The sequence below is a fragment of the Miscanthus floridulus genome, chromosome 16 (assembly GCF_019320115.1).
Source record: "Miscanthus floridulus cultivar M001 chromosome 16, ASM1932011v1, whole genome shotgun sequence".
Classification (NCBI taxonomy): domain Eukaryota; kingdom Viridiplantae; phylum Streptophyta; class Magnoliopsida; order Poales; family Poaceae; genus Miscanthus; species Miscanthus floridulus.
Window position 1 is genome coordinate 9,209,587 of NC_089595.1, and position 24,894 is coordinate 9,234,480.

Consider the following 24,894-nt stretch of genomic DNA (forward strand, 5'->3'; position numbering starts at 1 on the left):
AGTACGAACTTTGGTAAAATAAATATCGTATCTCAATTCGCATTTCATTCGATATTTGTTGCTCTAGCTCTTGTGCAGGTTCTTTGTGTATATTGTCATCTCCAGTCGATACCTGCAGTTTGATTTGAAGATAGAAATTGAAAGGAGCAAGTTTGGGATTGCTCTACAAAAATCATGTATACCGGACACGTCCGGTATTTCTTACCTGTGCTGAAAATATTTATTCTCTGTTCTAACTTTGTGTTGCAGGGTTGTAGCTTCTATATATATTATTTATACCTTGTATACTCTTTGTTTAACTTGTGAAGGGTGGTATTACTCTTTATTTTGAGTTTCCATTTTGGAAACTCCCTTTACTAATCATTTTCGCATTTAAATGTGTTAATTTTTAGAAATGCCTATTCACCCTCCCTCTAGACGGCATCCTAGGTTCTTTCAATTGATATCAGAGAGAGGTTCTCACCTAAAGCTTCACCGCCGTGAGAAAAGGATGTCGACGCCTATCGAGTTGGAGCCGGTGCTTCTCCAAAATGATGGTTCAAAGTTCTTACCTTGGTCAATTCATGTACTCAATGCTTTTAGGGATATTAGTCCTCTTGTTGAGCATATTGTGGATGCAAGCATACCTCTTCCTATAGTTGATTGGAGTAAGTACAAAAATTTGTCAAAAGAGAGAGATATGTGTGCAACTCAATGCTCAAGCTATTAATGTCATTTTGAGTACATTAAGTGTAGAGGTTCAAGATGAGGCAATCTTTAATGGACAACCACCTCCGGAGAGTGCTCATCTCATTTGGACTAGGCTTGTTGAGTTATATGGAAAATCCAAATGTGATGATGCACTTGAGATCGAGTCAATGGAAAATTTGTCCATTGTGTCTTCATGCAGCGAAGAAGCCTCACAAGACCTCAAGAGCACCGAGGCAGAGCAAGAAGTGCAAGCAGCGCATTACCTGTTGTCTGCCTGCACATGCCTACCGGACGTGTCCGGTATGGCCGTGGCAGTAGGACAGCAGGCTATCTGTGATGATGAGGCTCAAGCCCAGTGACGACCAAGTGATGAGCCAACCTCAGTATCTCATGACACTCATCACTTGTGTCTCATGGCCATGAAAAGCAAGAAGAAGAGTAACATGAAACATCAAGAAAAGGAGAAAGCACAAGTAGATGATCAAGATGAGAGTGATGTTGAAGTTAAAGACAACTACAACCTTCATCATCTCAACCGTAAGGACAAGTTCATCATCATGAAGATAGTTGAAAAGAATAATGAGCTTGAAGAAGAAATTGAGAAGCAAGAGCAATCACTTCAAAAGTAAGAATTGTTTCTCATTTCCAAGATGAAAGAACTAAAGGCTCTAAGTGAAAAGTATGAAAAATTGTCAATTAAGCATGCTTTAGTTACTAACTCCTCTTCTAGTGTTTCACAACTAGAGAAGGAAAACTTTGAGCTCAAGGCAAGGCTAGATGAACTATCAAGCAAGTATAATATGCTACAAGCAAACTATGTTCATCTAAAGTGCTCTCATGAGGAAGTAGTAGAATCAAGCATCATACTTGAGGTAGCTCATGAGGTTGTGATCACATCGGTAAAATTTTCTCAACCTCTTACACATTCACTCACTAGTACACCATCTCAATTAAATATTTCTTGTACTAATGAGTGTGCTCCTCAAGCAAGCCAATCTTCGATTGAGCTAAATCTTATAGAAAACATAGAGCTCAAAGAAGAGGTAAAAAGGATAAAGAAAGATGTGATTCGGTTGAAGGGTAAGGAGAAAGCACAACCTTCTCAAGATAACCGTGATAACATGGTGAAGAAGCTTGAGAAGGGTTCAAACCTTACTTCCTCCAAAGCCCAATAAAATAATCACATTTCAAGCAAGGCCAACACAACCAAGAGCAAGAAATATGAAAAAATGTTATGCTATGGTTGTGGATTATATGGACATGAGTGGGCAATGTGTCCACATAAGAGTTGGGCCGACAAGTGTGAAGCGGCCGAACAAAAGGCCTCAAACAAGTTGGTCAACCAAAAGAAAAGTGATGGACAAAACGCTTGTCTCATGAGCAAGAAATTGGGGCATCCTACCAAGAAATGCCCAATGTACAAAGAGGCAAGAAAGGAAGCCCAAGTTGCAACAAGAAGATGCTATGGATGCAATGAGATGGGCGACAAGGTTGATAGATGTCCATACAAGCAAAACAAGCATAGAGTAAAAAAGGCCGCATATGCTATGCTTGTAGAAGAAAGGGGCATCTAAGCTATGAATGCCCAAATGGTAATGCTCCTAAGCCGAACATATTTGTTTATAATGATATGCTTAGGAAGACCACAAATAGAGTTAGCACTAGCAAGGTGATGTGTTCACCACAAACTAGTGCTAAAGCCATTTGGGTGCCTAAGCACTTGTTGACTAACTCAAAAGGATCCAATAAGAGTTGGGTATCAAAGTGTGCTTAGGTTAATGATGTAGGGACTTGGTGATGAGATGAAGGCTTTAGGGTGGTTGAGCAAGTAAATTGAAAATATTCACTCAATCTATCAATCAATTCTCATCATAATCTCCTATATGGTTGACTCGAAGATAATTTAATGAATATATCATTTACTTCATCTTCACCATTGGTAACAAGTACTTAAACCGTTATAGGATAGCCACTTTATTTGTTTTGTGCTCAATGACTCACAAATAGGCATTTTTGTGAAAAAGTTGAAAGTGGCTAATTAGTTTTACTTGATAATTATCATGTTTGCCGTATGATGCTTTTAATAACTCTCTAGTAGAGCAATTCATTTGTTGAGATGCAGGTATACAATAAATAATAGAGCTAAACGAAGAATCACAAGCAGCGAATTAATTATTTCTGTCCTGCACCTATCGGATGTGTCCGGTATTACTATCGGACGTGTCTGGTATGGCTAGCGACAGAAAGAAAATGTTTCTGTTCTGCGTATTCCGGACGTGTCCGGTATACCTGCATGACGTGTCTAGTATTGCAGGAACTAGAACACTAATTAGATTGCAACTGAGTCTTTAATCCATATATTTTCATATATCATTAATTTACTCAGAAGCTTGTGATTTACCAAATCTAAGTGAATTGTGAGCATCTCTTGAACTCAAGTTTAAATATGGCAAATTATTTGCTTGCCGTTCAAAATAGAAAATTGACTCCCAAATTCTTAATAGAATAAAGTGCTAGTTGAAAGTCATTTAAATTACTTAAAACACTTATTTAGGGGGAGCTCAGTTTCTATTTTGCACCTCGTGGACTAACAAATTTATCTAGCATTCTTTGTAGTCCTTTGGATGAAAAATTGATTTCGTATCTAGCATGATTATTTGGCAATTAAGGTCAACATAAAGATTATCATGCTATGTATCTTCTTAGTGGTATTCTTGTGGGCTCAAGGCAAAGGTATGTTTTTACTTACATGCATTGTAAGTGCATCTAAAGCCCTTTATATGTTAGAATGTGCATTTATGTGATATAGGAGAGATGATTTTCAAAACCCATAGCTAGCATGTGTAGGTGGTGTGAATTTGAAAAACTATTTGAATCTTGGTCTTTGTGACCTAGCCTTGTCATATGATAATTATAACTCTCCTTGATTGTTTGATTGGTTAATTACACATGACATGGCTTTCTTAAGTCCACAATCTACTATGTCTCTCAATCTCTCTCTCATGTAATCAAAATCTATATATGCCAAATAATTGAAAAAAAAGAAGTGATACTCATGGCATTTGGATAAGAAAAGTAATTACACCTTATTTGGATCAAGGACATACATGTTTTTGGATCAAGAAATGATAGAGAAGGGGATTGGAATTAAGTGAATGAAATTTAGAACAAGAACAGTCAGCCCATAAATACCAGACGTGTCCGGTATGCAAGCGGGGTTATAAAATGGCTGGTACCCCTTCGGCCAAGTTAGTTTTTCCTCTCGTCCAGCCAACCCAGCCGCCTCTCCTCGACCTTCATTGGCGATTTCGAGTTTCCACCATGAAAAGGGAGTGAGGGAGATTGGATCGAAGGAGTTTTGCATCAAGATTGATGGCTCCGGGACTTGGATTTCCAATCGCATCTTCATTCTCTCTCTCAAGGTACCCTAATCCCAGACCTCATCCGATCTAAGCAGTTAGGGCATGATTTTGGAATTCGTTCGGTAGAGATGCTACATTACCTGTCTAGAAGCAATGCCCAAAGTTTGGAATTGATCCGTGAAGGTTTGAATCCAGGGACCCTGGTTAGGGTTGCTGGGCGTGCACACCGGACGTGTCCGGTATGCCTACTGGACATGTCTGATATGACCCAGCAGAGCAGGCCCTCTACTTCCCTTTGATTCAATCTAATTTGAGAATTGTTTATTAGGCTTAGCTTCTTTTGTATCTATGTTTTGCAAACCTAATGACAGTGGCAAGTCAAGGTGATTATAAAACCATGGATAAAAGATTCTACATCAAATTGCAATTTGAGATTAAGTTTTGGTCATGTATCTAAAATTCCTTGCAAATCTTTGGATACAGGACAACAGCCATGAGTGAAAGACAGGAGTCTATGTCCAAGCATAGGCATGATCCAGAACTTGAGAAATACAAGAAGGCAAGACATGAAATGCATCCTAGATATAGTCAACAGGAGCAGGGCAGCAGCAGGGGACTCTCTAGGGCTACTAGGGGTGCTCCACAGCACAAAGATGGAGACAACAGTTCTTCCTCTGACACAGATAGAGAGGAGTATAGAGTGGAGCCCAGTACTAGAAAGAGGAAGAGCACTGACAGAGGTTCAGATGGTGATAGCTCAGATGATGAGCAGGAGATTGAGGAGGAGCAGCCAGTACCTCTAGCTCAGCACCAGCCAGGTCAGGGTATGCACTATGGTTTACTTGAGACACATCCACCTAGTGTACCCTCTTATATTTCTAGAGTTGACTATTGAAGGAAAGGCATGACCAGAAGAGCCAGAGATGAGAGGAGAATTGATCCAAGGGGCTTGTCTAGGATTTAGTTTGATCATCGATTTCAGACAGCTTTTCATATGGACTTCTACACCAGTGTGATCCTCACCAAGATCCCAGTGATTGCCAAATCTCAGTGGATTGACTAGCAGTACATCAGAGATTTGCAGAAGTCCTCCATTGATCATGCTATTGCTATTTGTGAGCATACAGGGGTATATGAGATCATGTAGTTCTAGCATGACTGGAACATAGAGGTGATTGCCCAATTCTATGCCACTCTGTATGTTGAGGAGGATGAGAGGCGTATGTACTGGATGCTTGAGGGCCAGTGGTACAGTGTTGATTATGATGCTTTTGCAGCTCTACTTGGCTTCTTAGATGATGATCTTCAGAAAGATAGGATCCACACAGAGCAGGTGTTGCCTCCAGAGCAGCTCGCCTATATGTATCCACCAGGAGGTGAAAGAGGAGCGGTGGGGAAGGTTCTAGGTCTTCACCCTACCTATAAATACCTGGACAGGATGTTTAGGAAGACCATTGACTGCAAGGGTGGAGACAAGGGCAACATTGCAGATTACTCTAGGAACTTGCTCCACAGGATGGCTCCAGGTGCATGGCCCTTCAGTGTCTTTGACTTCATTTGGTGCAAGATCAGGATTGTCGGAGAGAGGCCCCTCAAGGGCTCTGGTTTTGCTCCCTACATCATGCACATGATTGAGCAGGTCACAGGGCATACCTTTGAGTATGACAAGGTACATAAGGCCCTAAAGATTGTTGCAGATGTACCTGAGATTGGTGTACCTCCAGCAGGACTAGGAGGAGCAGCAGCAGCACCAAAGGCAGATGCACCTACAGGTGGTGCAGTAGTAGGAGGAGCTTCCCCTCTACCACATGCTTCTTCACGTTCTTCTTCACATTGCCGTAGTCCTCCTATTCATACGATGTTTAGTGTTATCTTTAGGATGTGCAAGGACATACGGACCTGTTAGTAGAAGGAGAGGGAGGCTAGGAGGAAGGACACTCGGACTCTAAAGCAGATTGCTGCTAGACTTGAGCTTGATCCCCCTAGATCTCCACTATCAGATGAGGCAGCTAGTGAGCCTGAGACTGAAGAGCAGCAGCAGGGCAGGTACGACACAGAGTTTGCTGAGTTCCTTCAGCGACAGCAGCAGCAGCAGACACCAGAGCACCCTGACATTTACCACTATAGGCTCATGTGCCTACTCACTCTCAGCCACATCCCAGTGCAGCAGATGAGTATGCTTCAGACTGGTGGAGTGACCTCACAGGTAGTTTCAGCTACTACGGGTCTGGTGGCTATGACCCGTCTGGTGCGGGTGGTTTTCGGCTAGCCGGTGCTCCACGCTCAGATGATGAGGATGTTGGTGGAGATGAAGATGATGATGAGTGATCACAGCTTGCAGCCCCTTTGTGGTGATAGATGACAAAGGGGGAGAGGGACTGATTAAAGCTTCAGGATATTTGTTTTATTTGCTTATCTTTATACCTGAAGATATGTACTGCAGGCTGTAGTTTTTTAGCTTTATTGATGTATCTTAAGTTTGAGATAGATTATATCATGTGAGAGATGAGATTTACTTACTATGCTTTATCTATGTATCTCTTGAGACATGATCTTTATTTACATATTAGTGGCTTGTGGACTTGAGAAAATGTGTAATGAGTGCTATGTGTGGCATACATGTATTATATTTATTTTCATAAGGACTATGCATGCTAGAATGAAAATATTTAATGTGATGCCTTCATATTTATTCTTGTGTGATATATCTTGTCATATGCATCACGGTTTACTTTGTCACACACACAAGCACCCCATGGATGCAATGATTTAGGGCGAGTCTCCTATATATTTTAGTATGTGCAATTGACATTTGAGGTCATTTTGTGAATTCTAATCATAAGCACATATTAAGCAGGAGCCTCTCATAAATCATTGAACTCAAAAGCTTAAATGTTTATATTCTTTTGTAAGCTTTAATAAAGTTGTCATTAATCATCAAAAAGGGGAAGATTGAAAGTGCATCTAGGCCTTTAGTGGGTTTTGGATGATTGAATGACAACGTGATTAATGGTCTAACCCGTTTGCTAAGTGTGGACATGTAATAGGTTATCTCATAGGTACTTAATGAAAGCCAAAATAATGTGTTGTTGTATAAACAATCTAGTTCAAGCACAAGACAACAATGTAAATAGAATTCATGCAACGGCTTATTTATTGTGGAATTTCAATATACTATGTGAAAGCAAGCCTGATAAAAATTAGTTGATGAGACATGAGGGATTGCATATGGAATGGTCTCATATTTGAAGCTTGCTAAATTGAAATGAAAAAGATAACAATACAAATGAATGGATGATTCAACACAAGATGTGACTTGATGCCTTGAGATGGTGAAAATAGCAAGGAAAGGCTTCGAGGTACTAAGCAAGGGTGACGGGCAAGCGACGGCTTGACGGCCGAAGAACCTAGCTAGGGTGAAGATGAAAGTACTTGCATTTAGTTGAGGTATTAATCAAGCTATGATGGTCATATTGATGTGGAGGATCAAATCTATATTGGACAAAGTGTTGGAAGTGACTTGATGCATTTGGAGTTATTCATATTTAGTGAATGGAATCAAGTCACATGCTCAAGATGGCTATGCTCAAGTGAAAAGGATCAAAGTTGACATGTTGGCACCCTCACTTGATGAAGATTGGAATACACGGCTTCGATTAAAAGAGATCAACTCAAAAGGTTTAAATTCGTTGTACTCTTTAAATTTAAGTTAATAGGAATACCGTACTATTAAGAGAGATGTATCATGTTGATAGATAATGTTTCATAAGTGCTCAAGCCAACCCATGTGAGTTTTGAGTGTTTTAGAGACAAAAGAGCTAATCTATTTTTTTCTGGTCTGGCAATACCGGTATTGATACCGGACATGTCCGATATTTGCCCAGCAATGGTAATATTGTTGATCTTGGGTTGGTTCGTCGGGAGTTCCGGCAATGGTCGGGAGTTTCGACATCTCGTGCTTAACTGACTTGGAGCGTTCACTGTGGTGGTCATACCGGACGTGTCCGGTATGGACGGCCAGAGGCCAATAGCTAGTTTTCAAATGCCTTGAGGGTCGGAAGTTCCAACGTGAGTCGGGAGTTCCGACGGTCGGAAGTTCCGGTATAAGTCGGGAGTTCCGACACCTCACATACTTTAACTCAGTTACCATAGTTTTCAAATGTGCTGAGGGTCGAGAGTTCCGACGTGAGTCAGGAGTTCCGACGGTCGGAAGTTCCGGCATTCATCGGGAGTTCCGATGCCTCACAACGTCTCTGTAACTCTGTTACCGTTGGCGCAGTGTAAGTCATACCGGACGTCCGATATGCATCTGGTATCGCAACGGCTATAAAATGACTAGTTTTTCCAAGGGGGCTATAAATACCCCCAAGTCTCCACCTTTGGAGGCTGCTGATCCTGCTGGTTGCTATACACGTTTTTTAGCCTTGCCAACTCTCCTAAACCCTCTCTTAGTGAGTGTGTGATCAAAATCGCAAAATCCATTTGTGGGTTAAGAGAGAATTTGAAAAACAGAGTAAGCCACCACTTGAGCACTTGTACATATTATCAATCTTTTGATTTGTATTTGTTACTCTTGGACTCTTCGGTCCTAAATGGTTAGGCGTCGTCGGAGAGCACCCGAGAGATTGTGGTGTGCCTCGGAAAGTTTGTAACAGTCGATTCCGTCGCCTCGGAATCAACTAGTAGAAGGAGGAAAAGAAGTTGAAAAAGACTCTGGCTAGAGTGACCTTCGTGGTACCCTCTAGGGCTGACCTTCGCTGGGTCGCCCACACCCCCCTCAACGAAGAGTAGGACTCGAACGAGTCCGAACTTCGATAAAACAAATATCGTGTCTCAATTCGCATTTCATTCGATATTTGTGTTGCTCTAGCTCTTGTGCAGGTTCTCTATGTATATTGTCATCTCCAGTCGATACCTGCAGTTTGATTTGAAGATAGAAATCAAAAGGAGCAAGTTTGGGATTGCTCTCCAGAAATCGTGTATACTGGACACGTCCGGTATTTTCTACATGTGCTGAAAATATTTATTCTCTGTTTTAACTTTGTGTTGCCGGGTTGTAGCTTCTATATATATTCTTTATACCTTGTATACTCTTTGTTTAACTTATGAGGGGTGGTATTACTCTTTATTTTGAGTTTCCATTTTCGAAATTCCCTTTACTAATCATTTCCGCATTTAAAGGTGTTAATTTTTAGAAACGCCTATTCACCTCCCCTCTAGGCGGCATCCTAGGTCCTTTTAGCCTTCCACGATGGCGAGAAGGTGCGGTTCCATAGGCTGGACAACATCGTCAGCAATGTAGGGGCCACAGGCCTAGCGAGTCGGCTGCTCGACGATCCAGAGCTACTCCTTATTAGTGCCGAGGAGCCACCAACGTTTGCAGTGTCTGAACGCGACGCCAATTAGCGATGGGCGATGTTGGAAGAGATGAAAGCCATCGAGGACAATGGCACATGAGAGCTGGTAGACCCACCGGTGGGCTGTAGGCCGATTGGCTTGAAGTGGGTCTACAAGGTGAAGCGGGATGAGCGCGGCGCCATTGTCAAGTACAGGGCTTGGCTCGTCGCCCATGACTTCGTGCAACGTGAGGGCATCGACTTCGAGGAAGTCTTTGCTCCGGTGGCACGAATAGAGTCCGTTCGCTTGCTGTTCGCCATGGCAGCAGCGAAGGATTGGCGCGTCCACCACCTCGACATCAAGTCTACGTTCCTCAACGACGAGCTCGTGGAGATGGTCTTCGTCAAGCAAGCTCCGGGCTTTGCCGTCAAGGGCGCTGAGCACAAGGTGCTCAAGCTGCGCAAGGCGCTCTACGGGCTGTGGTAGGCCCCTCGGGTGTGGAACGCCAAGCTCGACGCCACCTTGGGCGAGCTTGGGTTCACTCGCTGCGCTACAGAGCACGCGCTCTACACGCGGCGACGGGGGAAGGAGGAGCTCGTCGTCGGTGTGTACGTGGATGAGTTAATCATCACCGGAGCACGAGCATAGGACATCGATGGTTTTGAGCGCGAGATAGCGGCTCATTTCAAGATGAGCGATCTCGGCGCGCTCTCCTACTACCTCGGCATCGAGGTGAGGCAGGGGAAGCAGAGCATCTCCATGGGTCAGCGCGCCTACACGGAGAAGCTGTTGGAGCACGGTGGCATGGCGGAGTGCAAGCCATGCACAACTCCGATGGAGCGGCTGAAGCTGAGCAAGCACAACACTGCTGCGAAGGTGGACGTGACGCGCTACCGGAGCATCGTTGGCGGGCTGCGCTACCTCACTCATACCTGACCGGACATTGCGTTCGCGGTTGGGTACGTCAGCCGTTTCATGGAGGATCCGTGCGAAGATCACTGGTCGGTAGTGAAAAGGTTGTTGTGCTACGTCAATGGGACGCTCGATCAAGCGATGATCTTCCCCACCAGTGGCGTCAAGGGTGGGTTGCGGCTCACGGTCTTCAGTGAGGCACCCCCCAGGGCAAAGGAAGGTGAGCCGGAGCTCACTGTCTTCAGCGATGCCGACATGGCGGGCGACATTGATGGGTGACGGAGCACCTTCGGCGTGCTCGTCTTCTTTGGAGCGGCCCCCATTGCTTAGCAGTCGTTGAAGCAAAAGATCGTGGCGTTGTCGACGTGAGGCGGAGTACGTCGCAGCGGCCACGGCGGCGTGCCAGGCTATTTGGCTGCGCCGACTGCTGGGCGAGCTGACCGGCGAGGAAGCTCATCCGCCAGCTCTGATGGTGGACAACCAACCCACCATCGCCATCGTCAAGAACCCTGTCCTCTACGACCGGAGCAAGCACATTGACATCAAGTTCCACTTTCTCCGGGACTGCATCGATGGAGGACAGATCGTCATCGAGTTCGTCGAGACCGGCAGACAGCTCGCTGACATCCTCACCAAGTCACTCGGACGCCTGTGGTTCATGAAGCTGAAGAAGATGATTGGCATAGATGAGGTCAAGACATTGGGTTAGCAGCAGGATTAGGAAAAAAAATTACAAGACATAATCTACTGCTCCCGTTTCTCCATTGTTGGAGAATGGTCGGCTCGGCCGACCACTCCCTGTTGGGAGTTGGAGTTTAATCGGCTCTGCCAACTAACTCCTGTAGCTGTAGGGTAGTAGTGGTTTACTTCAGTCATGTAGAGTGAAGATGGCTAAGCTAAGTTTTGTACTTTAGGAGTAGGTAGTTGATGTACTCTTATACTCTGGTTATAGGTAGTTAGTGTATTCACCAACAACTATGTACGTTGTGGTTTCGCAAAGCAGCAGCAGCAGCCAACAACTATGTACGTTGTGGTTTCGCAAAGCAGCAGCAGCAGCCAGAGTGCGTTGTGGCGAAGAATTCCTCCGAAAAGCAGAGCATGGGAGACAGAGAAAGGAGAGAGCGGTGGGACCGCCATAAAGCTGGAAGTTGTTGCCTGCGTTTGCCATTGCCCTCGATTCATCTGTTTCTACGTGGACTCTAGTCTGTAGCTTTTTGTTGAGGCCAACGTTTCATGCTGCCTACGTTACTACGTTGTTGCTGCTCTGATGAGCTCGATTGCATAGTTCTAACTGATATGGGATGAAAAAAAAGCAAATTTTGATGAGGACAGGAGGTGGAGTGCGTACCACCAATGGTGGGATGTCATCACCGTCGTTGTACTTGGCTCTGTGCTCCATGACCTGGTCCTCGCACCAGAGGAAGACGGGGATGTAGAAGTGGTATATCCGGGTCTTCTCGGCCTCCGACAGCTGGAGCTCGTTGAGGCGGAAGAGACGCGCCAACCGAGCCCCGGCGAGAAGCCAGCGGTCGATGGACTCGGCGATCTTCTCATCGGTGTAGCCGATCCTGTCAACCAGCGGGCCGCTGTAGATGAAGTCGTACAGGTCCTGCACGGACGCGATGAGCGCCGGGGACGACGACGACGACGGGATGGCGCGCGGCGGCGCGGCCGTGGTCCAGTGGTCCGGCGGGCATGACAGGAACGCTGGGCGGCGGGCCGGGCAGCGCGACGAGGCAAGAAATCAGGAGAACACCAAGTTCCTTTCTTCTTGTCTATATATATGTAATCATCATCGCTGTGCCGAAGAGAGGAGAAGAAAGAATACCTTTTCTCGACGAGGGAACGGCGGCGGCGAGCGAGCAGGAGGCCGCCGCCCTGCGGGGGTGGTACGGCGAGCGGGCGAGGAAGACAGGCGGGACTGCCGCGTGGTGGTGAGCGGCGGCGGCGGAGGGCGGCGGCAGCGCGGCGTGGAGCGGCGCCATTTTGTCGATCCAGTACCAGCACCAGCTCCCGAGGCCGAGGCCAAGGCCGGAGCCTTCGGCGAGAGAGACGTGGGGTTGAAGGGGGACGAGGCGGAGGGGATTAGGCCCGAAGAGGATTGGGCGCGGGGCGCAGGCAGCCTCTAGATGCAGCTCCTGCTGCCCGCCGCGCGGCCGGTCGCTTTCGCCATTCCGTTTGGCGTCTCTCAGCTCAGCTCCCCGACACGGCAAGGCAACACGCTCAGCTAGTCAGCTGTCAGCTCAAACAGGGCGCCGTGGCCTGCTGGTGCTGGCGGCTCCATGGATGCCGGCTGGCCACAGAAGATGGCGAAAGAGTCCAAAAAAAAAAAAAAAAAATCAGGCGAGGCGAGATGGTTCACTGGTTGGTACGGTTTACTGGCAGCGGCGTCAGTCAGTCAGACGAGACGCGCCAGGGAAGCTGACGAGCGAGCGGAAAGTGTTCGGCGAAATGCCTCGCCGCCCGCAAAAGCGCCTTGTTATTTTTGCTATTAACTAGGCAGTGTGTCCATACGTTACTACGAACAACTAAACTTTTATACTAAAAATATACGGATCGTACGATAAGATAATAATACTATAAAATTAAATATCAATATTAAAGTTACAGTTAATAAATACAAAAGCAAAGTTTGTGAAATTAACAGTCACGGAGAGCGTGGCGTCACAGTCTTACAAACTCTACTTTATAGACCTTTTTGTGACACGCCTAAGATAATGTTTTATATCGGCAGGAAGAAATCTCCGATATCCATTTCTTTCGTGCGCTAATAAATCTACGAATAAGTTTCGTCGTATCTTCGTACCATCCTGTACACAAGCTCGATTATATATGTCAATATTAGTGCTTGTTGCATGGGTAATACTGCGTCTCTTGAAAAATCTTCCACAAAACTTAAAACAAAGTGTTATACTCACCATATAAATAAGTGTGGCTTTTGGTCTATTACACGCAGACATATACTGTAGAATAAGATATCCACTTAAGTGTCTGTGGCAAGATTCACGATCAATGATATATAAAAATAGTTAAATCGTAGGTATTATTATTACAGGCTATAGTGACTCTACGTTAGTTACCCATCTATGTCCTCCACAATGTTTTCTTCTCGTCTAAATTTTCATTTGAAGACATCCTCATTCCATCCAAGAATATATACATTCACTGTGTCCGTGTACTGCAAGGTAAATCCAAGAGTGTACGTGACATACATCAGCGCTGGTGTGTCTTTACACCAGTCTTCAATAGGTCTAGGATTAATCATGATAAGCATCTTCTCCTTCTGATCAAAAACATAAAGCATATACTTTCGAACGTGTAGCCATGGTAAAAGAAACTACAAACATGGTAGCGTTTAGAATAGTATATAGGAAACAAGTAATAAAAGCAGGAATAAGCGACTTTAATATCTGCATTGTGCTAAGCTATATTCCATATCCTCACATACACCAATCGCAGCAGTAATTTCTCTCTTAGTGTATTTTTATGGTATTCTGGCATTTTTGTTAAAGCACATATTTTCTGAAAGAGAAGGATATCGAGAGTCAGGATTAGTATAACTTGGCCTACTTTATACGATTAGGAGAACAACAAATAAGACAATATAATATAGCACGATAAGAATTTTAAAAATATGCTTACACAGAATCTCATGTCCATGTGATGCTTCATAATACTATTGTATTTTTTATTGTATTATACTCTTGAGCTGTCTGAAAACGGACATATAAGTTGAAACAGTTCTCAGAGATGTCTCGATTGTTCATTAACAACTCTTGTAGGTCCTTGACACTTAGGGCAATCATGGAAGAATGAAAACCTTTAACCCAAGGCTTTCTACAAAGCATTAGACACAGATGATGATTTTCGTCATATAAGATAGCACACTATTATTAGTAAATAAAGTAATTAAAATAAGCGTGTAGCTTACTTCAATGTCGCTTCATCCTGAATTACCATGACGTAATCACACAGTAACTCAGTCATCTCTTCCTTGTTCATTAACATGTCTTTCATGGCCTCAAATGCTCAAAACTCATCAGGATCTTGATCGGCATGGACTTATGGGGATTTGTTCTGAGTTTGTATGTGTTGAGGGGTGCCCGTTTGAACCACTAAGCATTCGACCTCCTCGTAATATTTTCTCTTTTTTTGTGGACACTTGATCAGCCATCTTTAGATTATCTATTAAGGCACAGTCGCGTGGGCTTCCAATATTTTCATCCCTATCAAGATATGGAGCACCCTTTCGTTTGTTTAACTCTGACGATAGTAAGATCGTCGCAAGCTTCAATCTAAATTCTTTCATATCATCCTTCACGATAGTATGAACCTAATTAATTATTAATTAAAAACCCACAGCTAGTGCACACTCATAACTTATGGTAAGACGCATAGTTTACCTGATTAAACTCATCTGACAAATCGTTCCCAGTCCAATACTCCATAAAGTTTATTAAGAATAAACCACATAAAAAACTATATACAACATTAATAGAGGTTCAGGCTCACATTAGATCGAAAAGGCAAAGATGCATAAAATTCAACTTATATGACATGTCATTATTTCTACCGTACCCATCTGTTTGTAATAATTTCCCGCAAAAAATCTCCCTAACCGGCCAGGTATCAACCTCAACATCTAGCTATTTGTGCTCTTTCGGACCTGTCTCCTCCAATATGAAATCTATCTATTTCCGCAATCCAGCTCCCTATTTATTCATAGAAGAACGAATCAATCATCATTTCTAAAATATAAAATGTGTACAAATAGCTATGTTAGAAAATACCCATAATTTTATTGAGATCAATACGTCCGAACATCTCGCCCAAAGAGTCTAGCACCTGAACCTCATGTTTGACGGCGTTTATAACAGCAAGGTACCAATGTGTATTTGTAACATTTATCAGAAGGAACATCTATAAAATCAAATAATAAACATTTTGTCAGGCATAAAAATTGATAATGAAAGACCAATAGATCGTTTAAAAAAATTACTACCATATCATGCTTCAAGTAAGCTAGCACAATTTGAACTAAACCAGGACCTTGTGAAGTGCCACGGTTAGGGTAATTGGCTTTAATGGTCTCATCCTTCTCTCTAGCCCGCTTCATGATTGCAACTAAGCACACAGTTTTAAGATAGACTGTACCTCCTGGCCTCTTTTTCAAATCCTCCTGAACCTTCAGCAGTTTAATATAAGCATCTATGACCTGCATACATTTTGCCATTAGAGAGAAAGAGCATTGACGTTGGCAATGTTTGATTGAGTATTATGACTTGCATCTGTTACCTCATCAGACAAGTATTCATATGGCTGAAAAAGATATTCTATATGGTTTCTCGACACCAGAACATCATCTATGAGCACAAGCTCCTCATTCCCAAGTGAAGATGGAATTTTTTTGACAGATTTAATTATGGCTATATCAGTATTGGTACAAATATAATCTGAAAAAGAGGATTAAATTAAAGTATACAATAATAGTTAGTAGTTTTTCTAGGTTAATCCATCAAAAAGAAAATATCAATACCTTCTGGAGTAACCAGTGAAGACATAGATTTTTTTGGGTTTATTTTGTACGATTATGATTTCCGAAAGTCCTTTTTCTCCCGTCGGATCTACCCCAGAAGTTGATAGGGCTTTTTCATCATGGGTCGTGCTAAAGCCCTGGTCAACTGGTAGAGCTTCGTGGGTAACTTCTGTACTCATACTTTCTTACAACTATCTAGAATTATCCATAGGCTCACTGGAATTTTTTGTTTGTACAATATCATCTAAGGGGCCTCTATTTTCCTTCGAAACATTTGCATCTAAACTATCCATCGAGATCTAAAAGATGTACTTCATTATCAGTCTATCACATAAATCAGTGTATGAATAACCACACAGTAAAGAAAGTCTATCACATAAATCAGTATATGATCTAACCACACAGTAAAGAATGTATTTGAAGTCACACCCTGAGCACCTGGCCTTTTGTCGTTGATTCTGCATTCCAAAGAATAAAAAGAAAAGAACAATAATTAGTAGGATAACATACAGAGTAATAATTTAAAGGTTTCTATATAACAGCCATATTCTGCATGTGTTTATATAACATCCATATTTTGTTTATCCACGTGCACGGAGGGCACGCGCATTCTACTAATTTTTTATTTCTTTCTTGCGCCATGGGAAACAAACTGATTTGGGGGAAGGCAGATAGCAGGCTGCCCAGAAACCATACCGGCAACTGAGAAACCAAAATTCAGTTACTAACTAGAATTGGTTATTTGGATGTTCTCTGAAAGCGCTGCTTTAAATAGCTTGCAGCTAGTATCATCCATAGACGATTCAAGTGAGTTTTATAATATTTCTTTTTTTCTGCTGCGTTCATTAGCTTGCTGCTAATTATTGTGTTCAACTTTTTTTGGCATGTAAGTTCAGATTTACATATATTGATGTACTCTAGAGGTACAGGCTGCATTAAAATTCAGAGTTTTATCTATGTTGTATGGTAACTGTCAAGGCTGCAGCCTTATAAGGATTCTGGGCAATGAACCAAATTTGCAAAAAATACTATGCTAGAAACCATGTTTGTTTATGTTCTGAACATTGCTTTCCTCAACTATTCTTATGGCAGTTACATTTTGACATCAAATTCTATATCATATTTAATGGTGTTGCTTGTTGATAGATATTGCATCGTATTATGTGTATACCTTGTTAAGTTTTAAGTTAATCTCTGTACTGATCCTTGTTTGCTCTTGCCGATTAAAAATATATGCATGTGTTTCAGCTCATATATGTGTCGCTATATAGCAGCAGTTCATTTCGGTTTGGCATAGCAGCAGTTCAGTTCGGTTTTGAGTATTTTTCACTCTTTCAATTAGCAAGTATTGAAAATAATCATTTTCCTTGTTGCCTTGCTTGTGCCGATGCGCAGGAAAGTAAATAAAGAGCAGAAAAAGGGGATGGTGATGGTCACCTGGATGCGTTCACCGCTTGGATGAGCAGAAAGTATTTTTATGCAGTCCGCGGTCCTCCTCGAGGGCATAGCAAGACGGCGAAGGCGATGGCGGAAGGCGACGATGATGGCGACGCGCTATGGTGAAGCACAGTCGGTGCGTGAGGGAGGGCGCGAGGGTGGAGGCCGGTGCGAGCGAGGGTGAGCTCAGCTGGCGAGGGTGGGCGCTATGGCAAGGCCACAAGATTTATAGCAGAGGATTGATAGCAGTCTCTCTCTTTCCTTGTCTTAATTCTCTTCCCTTCTGTGTTAATTCTCTTTTCTTTTGCTCGTTGCCATGTATGCTGGTGCATGCAAACATGCAATGTGTATATGGATAGCACAATAATTTTCTACTTCCTATTTTGTCGTGATTCCTCTATCACATGACAGATAATATTTAATCAAGGAGAATGGCACGATCAATCAGTAATTAAGATTAACCTGTAATCAATGTGTAATAGCTGAGATTCAGCTTAGGTAGCACAATAAATCTGATGTTTTGAATTACATGCCAAGCGTTTAGCCAATCATAAGCAGTAGTCGCAAAAGTGACCATAGACAGTAGGGTAACTCATTTCAAGAGCCTTTTTAAGTAACTATTATACATTGAAGCCAAGTTTATTGTTTTATATATCAGGAAAACAAAATATATAATCAAGTGTATTGTACAATCTATTTATTTGTAGCGGTGGCAACGTAGGTAACATTGGCAAACTGCAACTGTCATGATTGTACAATTCACCTACTGTGGAATGTCATAAATCTCCAAGTTTTGGAAGCCGAGTTGAAGAAAATGAACATGAAATTTTAGGAATCTTGAGTTGAAGAAATCAGATCACAAGGCTGCAAGGAAACAAAAAAATCACTTAGATTAACTTCCTATACCACTGTAAAGGTGGACTTAATTTGTATTTTGAGCAACGACATGTAGATTGCATGACAAAAACTACCAGGAAGATGATCGATAGGACCTTAAACCTCAAAGTAAGTGCGAAAAGAAAATAACGTTTAATTAAAGAAAGAAATGTATGGGAGTCATATAGTATACATGGTGTCCAATTAAAGTGATAGGCGTAAAATTACAATAAACTGAAATGCAAAACAACCTTTGATATGAAATTAGAATAAACCAAAATGCAAAATGTTAATTTCAAAACCAGCTGATATTCCATATGATAAATAGAGAAGGCGCATATAATCTAAAAATGTCACATTGAAATCTAAGGACCATGGTAAGTGGGTCTGGAGTTGAGTTCACTATACCTGCTTATTTTATCTCTTTGTAATAAGTCTTATCCTATCCTAGTGTACAAAAAGCATTGGTGTGCTGAGCATAGAGCACATGTGAATCACAAGTTCATAGAATGTAATCATTCATCCAATGCACATATACCTATACCTGCACATCAGAAGTTCAATGTGGAAGGCACTCAGAGTTGTGGTAGACAGACTGACATGTACAATAATAGGTGACGGAAACAGCCAGCTATAAAGCAACTGAATCTTGTAAGTTTTCTTATAGGAGCATCAAAAATACAAATAAAATAAAATGGAACTGCACCCAAAAAAAAATAGACCATGAATCTATTAAACTTTGTAAGATGCATCCAAGTAACCTATACCTAACTAAATGAGACATTCAGGTTCGATCTCAAAGCCAAGCTCACTATCAGACAATTGATGTAAGCAATATGAGAAGCAGCCTAAATATCTGAGGCTGCCAGAATGAATATGGCTAAAAATTTAATAACAAACAAAAAAATAGGGAGTGCGATGGAAGTTCTAAAAACATAAACTCAGAACACTTGGGAAACCATGATATATTGATGCAGGCATGCAGTCCTATGTTGCCTGATCACTCCAAGGAACTGATATATGTTGTACGATATGAATGAGAACAAAAGCTATATATGAACCTCACCTGCATATATAGTTTGTCACTGAAATGAGGCCTATTAAGCAACGGAACAGCTCTGGGTCATACTGAGGGAAAGGCACACAACATTAGTTTGAGAACAAAGAAAAAAGAAATAAAGGAGGGAAGTATATCAAGTGATATAACTGTGGTTAAGAAGCCACCAATTGCACCTTACATTTGAGAAATCACCATATGCAAGAGCCTCAAACCTGTGCATACTGTACTTTGAGGTTGTCAGCGTATAACTGTATAGGAATATCTGTATGTATGAATACATGATGGTAAAAGTGAAGCACCACTGGAATATAAAAGACCACATCGCAATGAACAAAGCAAACAACTATGAAAATTAACAGATATCATGCATTCCATAATTTATTTATTCGGATCCAAATTTAGCCAAGCCGAAGTACAACTGACCTGCAGAGCTCTGTTTTCTCATAACTGTGTATAATTGTATAGGAATATTTGCATATATGAATACATGATAGTAAGAGTGAAGCACCACTGGAATACGAAAGGCGACATCATAATGAGCAAAGTAAACAACTCTGAAAATTAACACAGTTTATTTATGAGATCCTAATTTAGCAAAATCGATCTGCAACTGATCTCTGTGTTTTCTTGGACCGTCAAAACACGGATATCATTTGCATACATTACAGAAAAACGAACTGGCATATCCGAATATAAAGTCTGAAGAAGAACTTGGGAACATGTTTTATATTTTAGCAAGCCGACATGAGAACTGGAATGTGTGATAAACAGAGGACATGGCGAGGACCAGTAAAGGCCGTCGCCATCGTATGCAAACGCGCAGCGATGATGCTCCCCTCGACATGTACTCCAAACACCTCAATGGTGTCGGGCATCAAGTTGGAGCCATAATAGCTGAACCCTAGATGAAGAACCAAATTGATTTGTAATAACACAAGATGAAGAACCAAATAGATCTGGAGACATAAGAATCGTAGATGATGAACCAGATCGATTTGCGTATCGGCCTCGCACCTCCCGTTCTCGCACATGGCGTGGAAGCGCCGTTGTCACGGCCACAGGACATTTCCGTACCTCCGCGCCACCCTTGCTTGCCCTCCCAGGCGCCTCCACGCATGTCCCGGCAGCGGTAGCCGCGGCCGCACGTGACCCCCGGCTGCTCCTCCGTGATCACCGGCGGCGGCCGCGGCCACTCGCGACTTTCGACGGCTCCTTATCCGCGATCGGCAGCCGCAGACGCATCTGTATGTATCCGTCTTCCCAGCAGCGACACCTCTACGTCCGCGCCTACCCGCAACCCCGCCAAACGCAGCGGAGGCACAGCTCGGACATAGCAAGCTCGTCGAGCCATCGGGCCTGTCCACCGCGCGGGGAGCGCAAGGTCGAGTTCAGCTGCAACAACAGATACGGAGAGCGTTCTGAGCCATGGCCGAAGGTAGCTTTCGAGCAGGTGCTGATTGGTCGCCGCACCACCGCAAGGAACGCCGCCGCCGCCGGCGGCCTTCTTCCCTTCCTGGCCGACCTTTTCCGCCTCAGCTACGCCGTCTCCGATCAAGCGCCGACCGGATCCGTCCTGGCTGCACCGTGCCCCGGCGAGCGCCAGAGAAACCGGCGGTCCCCGGCGACCTTCTCCGCCTCAGCCACGTCGTCCGCCACGCCTGGTCCAGGCCGTCCGCTCGCGCCGATGCGGTGGCCGATGCGCACGGCGAGGGGCACGACCGCACGGTGGAGAGGGATCTCGCGAGGGGGAGAGAGCGATTGGAGGCGTGACTTACGCGAGCGATGAGGCAGAATTTTTTTTTCGCACGGGCGAAGGCAGAGTGGCGAAGCAAGCGAGGTATCGCACGGTCGTGGGCAGACGGACGAACCAAAACAAATGTCGCAAAAAAAAAAAAATGTCAACGCTTTGTTCTTTTTAGTTGTAGGAGATATACGCCCGAGCTTTGACTTACTACTGCCATCATGATAAGGTAATGCCAGATTCTCACGTAAGTGTTTTTTTTTCTTTTGGTGCTGTGTGTGTCTGAAACAATCCACATATGTCACTGGCTCACTGCCACCACATTAGAAAATAGGTGACCACACTCTTGAGTCTTTGACTTATGAGCAGAGGACTTACTTTGGTTTGCAGATATATGCATCGATGATTTGGTCATTCGGTTGCCTGCCTCCCAAGGACCGAGTATCCCTGAAATGGAGAAGGCAAGCAATTGGAGGTCCTTGCTCCCATCTCCCTTCGTTTTACTACTTCCCTCCCTGATGATCAGCCTTGTATGTGCAACAGAAACCCTCCTTCCAGGACAATTCCTGAATGCTAACCAGAGTTTAGTCTCCAAAAATGGAGCCTTCAAGTTGGGTGTTGACTGCACCAACCCTGGAGATGATATTGATTACTTCTGTGGTTTCGGCATCTGGTTTGCTAACTCATCATCTTGCAGATCTGATCATATTCCAGTTTGGCATCCTGATCTGGATACTTATGGTCCTGGTACTTATTTCTCATCACCATATAACCTCTCAGTCTCAGAGGAAGGATTGCTACAGATCACGGGTGGTTATTTGTCTTGGTCCTCATCATCCTACATGACGACTGCTTCTATCTCTGCTGTTGCAGTGCTTCTTGACAATGGAAATCTTGTGGCAAGAGACAAAGAAAACAGTTCCAAAGTGATTTGGCAGAGTTTCGATTGCCCAACTTCTATACTGCTCCCTGGAGGATACCTGGGATTCAATAGGATAACCGGCAAGAATGCTACGCTTACTATTAATTCCTATTCTTTTGGCATGAGTGTACTTACATATACCGTGTCACTGGATGCAAGTAGAAGGAGAGGTTTTTTGTTAGATAATCTACTGCTACCTTGTGTGAACACAGCAAGGGAAGACGGCGTCGAAAAGGCCCCCTGCTGTGATACTGTAGCCGCTGCAAGTGCAAGCGCCGCACGGCTCATCTGCAGCACTGTAGGCACATGCAGTGGCCGACGCAGAGTTAGCCATGTATGTTATCTAGTTACTGTTACAGCATGTGTGTTGTACTAGGATTAGATAGATAGAATTGTATAAATAGACTACCACGGCAACTCAGTAAAGAGAGCTCAGATTTGCCATCTCACAGACAGGGCTTCAGCCAACGCTGGTGTCTTGTATTGTGTGTGCATGCTCTGTTCTCCCTTCTTCTTCTAGCTCCAGTCATAGTGTGTGGGGACGGACAACGCTTGTTCGTGGTCGGCACGGCTAGTGGGTGCTTGGCAACACTAGCGGGTGCTCGACAAGACTGATGAGTGGTTCACTCACCTGAGCCGATGATCCTGTGGGCCAACAGTTTTATTATCCACCAGAATCCTAATGGTCTGACATTTGCTGGTACCTTCCCTGGATGGATGGACATTCATGAAGAATTAGACTATGCCCTAACATTCAACGACGCAAACACATACCTACACTTAAATAGATCCGGGTTTATTAGATTTCTTAAACAAGGGGAATGTGATTCTATTTTATGGTCTGCCCCAGATAGCTTATGCAACTTTGATTCATATTGTGGACCTTACGGCCTCTGCACAACATCAGGCTCTTGTGTACGCCCTGTTGGTTTTGATCCACCATTGACCAGTGCATGGATTGCTGCTGGTTGTTCAAGAAAGGTCCCTCTAAACTGCAGGAGTGTCGAAGTAGCATTTCATCCAATAGATGGCATCCATACATATCCTCAGAATGCTTTGAAGTTGGAAGCTGCAAACATGAGTGAGTGCCAATCCTCTTGCTTAAGGGACTGTACCTGTACTGCCTTTGCTTACAATACAAGTTGCTTACTATGGTTTTGGGAGCTGCGGAATACAGTAGTGCTTGACTCTGGTCCAAACGGCAACCGTATGTACATACGCATAGCAACCAACCAACAGTCAGGTTCTAGAACTGCTCCACTGTTTTCTTTCAGGAGAAGACTGGTTCTTGGATCTGCGATTGGTGTGATAGCTGTATTTGCTGTTAGTTTGATTCTTTTATTGAGATGCAGAAGAAAGCTTTTCAAGGCTACAACAATTGGTGGCAATGGAAGTCTCATGGTATTCTCGTTTGTACAAATAAGGAAATCAACCAAAACATTCTCCGAGAAACTTGGAGAAGGAGGCTTTGGCTGCGTTTTCAAAGGGGTGTTGCCAGACTGCACTGTAGTGGCTGTCAAGAAGCTAAAATGCCTGAGACAGGAAGACAAACAATTCCGAGCAGAGGTGCAGACCATAGGTATGATTCAGCATGCCAATATTATTCGTCTACTTGGGTTTTGCGCCAAAGACAGTGGAAGGTTCCTGGTGTATGAATATATGGCAAATGGTTCTTTGAGTAACCACCTATTCTCCAGGAGTTCCTCTAAGCTAAGCTGAGAGCAGTGGTACTCGATCGCTCTTGGAATTGCACGCGACTTGGCTTATCTGCATGAGGGATGCAAGGATTGTATTGTGCACTGTGACATGAAGCCAGATAATGTACTTCTTGACGCAGGTCTCTGTCCCAAGATCGCAGATTTTGGGATGGCAAAGCTTCTTGGTCGAGATTTCAGCAGGGCCCTGACGACAATGCGAGGGACCATCGGGTACCTCGCGCCGGAGTAGATCTCAGGGCTACCAATTACACACAAGGCTGACGTTTACAGCTATGGAATGATGCTTCTAGAAATCGTATCAGGGCGAAGGAATTCGGAGAAAATCAAGGAAGGGATGTTCACTTACTTTCCAACCTATGCTGCAGTTAAGGTGAGTGAAGGAGATGTCATGTGTCTGTTAGATAGTAGGCTGGAGGGCGATGCTGATGAGGAGCAGCTAAAGAGAGCCTGTAGAGTCGCATGCTGGTGCATTCAGGATGCTGAAGATCACAGGCCGATGATGGGGCAGGTTGTTCACATACTGGAGGGTGCCATGGGCGTCGATGTCCCACCTGTTCCCAGGTCACTGCAAAACTATGTGGGAATGGAGGATTCAACAGATGTGGACAGTTTCTGAGAGTCTCTTTTTAGTTCAATGTGAGCCTTTTATTTATTTATTTTTCTATTTCTGGGCTCCGTAACACACATGATGTGTATATATACTACATACAGTCGTAAGCAATGCCTTCACTGTATACTCATTTGAGGTTCTTTGGTTGAGTGTACTTCTGTGAACCTGTAGAGAAACTCTGTCACCAGTTGTCCAGTTGGTTGAAACAGAGATGGGGGGACATGTATTGTTTGTTACCCCCATTGCCTTATATTCCCGTTGTGCAATATAATGGTTGACAGTGGCTTGTTCCTAGTTTTCTTGGAGTTTTGAGTGGTAGAGCATGCATGTTCTTGCATCGTATAAGCGTGTGCTTAGTGAGACGCTCTTGGGTAGCCGTAGCTCTAGGCCTGAACATACATATAGTTTACTAATAGCACATGTTTCCATCCTTTACCGCAGTGTATCGAACCCTTGCACAGACTTTTGTTTATGTATGGGGCTAGATAAGAGAGGAAGATAGTGTTAGCTGTACAAAATCGTAAAAATGTTGGAAAGAATAATCCAAAAACACCTTCATGTTGGATGGATGAAGATGAGATGAAAAACTGGACATATATAGGGCCGCGACCTCATTCCGAGGAAACTAAGCTCCGAGTGGGCACCTGTGCTTCCCTCTTCTCGTGCTCCCGCTGAGCCCTCCGCTCCCTCCCG

General features: G+C 43.6%; 1 protein-coding gene, 1 long non-coding RNA gene and 2 pseudogenes across 2 annotated transcripts in view; 1 reads left to right on the forward strand and 3 right to left on the reverse strand.

Moving 5' to 3' along the window:
* The window catches only part of LOC136512555 (D-glycerate 3-kinase, chloroplastic-like), a 38,110-nt gene extending 25,618 nt beyond the window's left edge, over nt 1-12,492 (reverse strand). Inside the window, exons 1-2 of the mRNA XM_066506527.1 lie at nt 12,130-12,492; nt 11,650-12,008 (exon numbers count right to left, since the gene is read on the reverse strand). Coding sequence (XP_066362624.1) covers nt 11,650-12,008; nt 12,130-12,286 — 516 coding nt within the window. The 5' untranslated portion in view covers nt 12,287-12,492. The remainder of the gene's footprint in view (nt 1-11,649; nt 12,009-12,129) is intronic.
* A 490-nt stretch (nt 12,493-12,982) lies between these two features.
* On the reverse strand, nt 12,983-15,862 carry LOC136510234 (uncharacterized; annotated as a pseudogene).
* Nucleotides 15,863-18,597: 2,735 nt separating this feature from the next.
* LOC136511817 (uncharacterized) lies at nt 18,598-19,631 on the reverse strand. Its single transcript, XR_010772862.1, has 3 exons — nt 19,389-19,631; nt 19,217-19,278; nt 18,598-18,694 (listed from the first exon to the last, which is right to left on the reverse strand). It is a non-coding gene; the product is annotated as an uncharacterized lncRNA (long non-coding RNA).
* An 825-nt stretch (nt 19,632-20,456) lies between these two features.
* LOC136510235 (G-type lectin S-receptor-like serine/threonine-protein kinase At2g19130) lies at nt 20,457-24,207 on the forward strand (annotated as a pseudogene).
* Nucleotides 24,208-24,894: the final 687 nt, after the last annotated feature.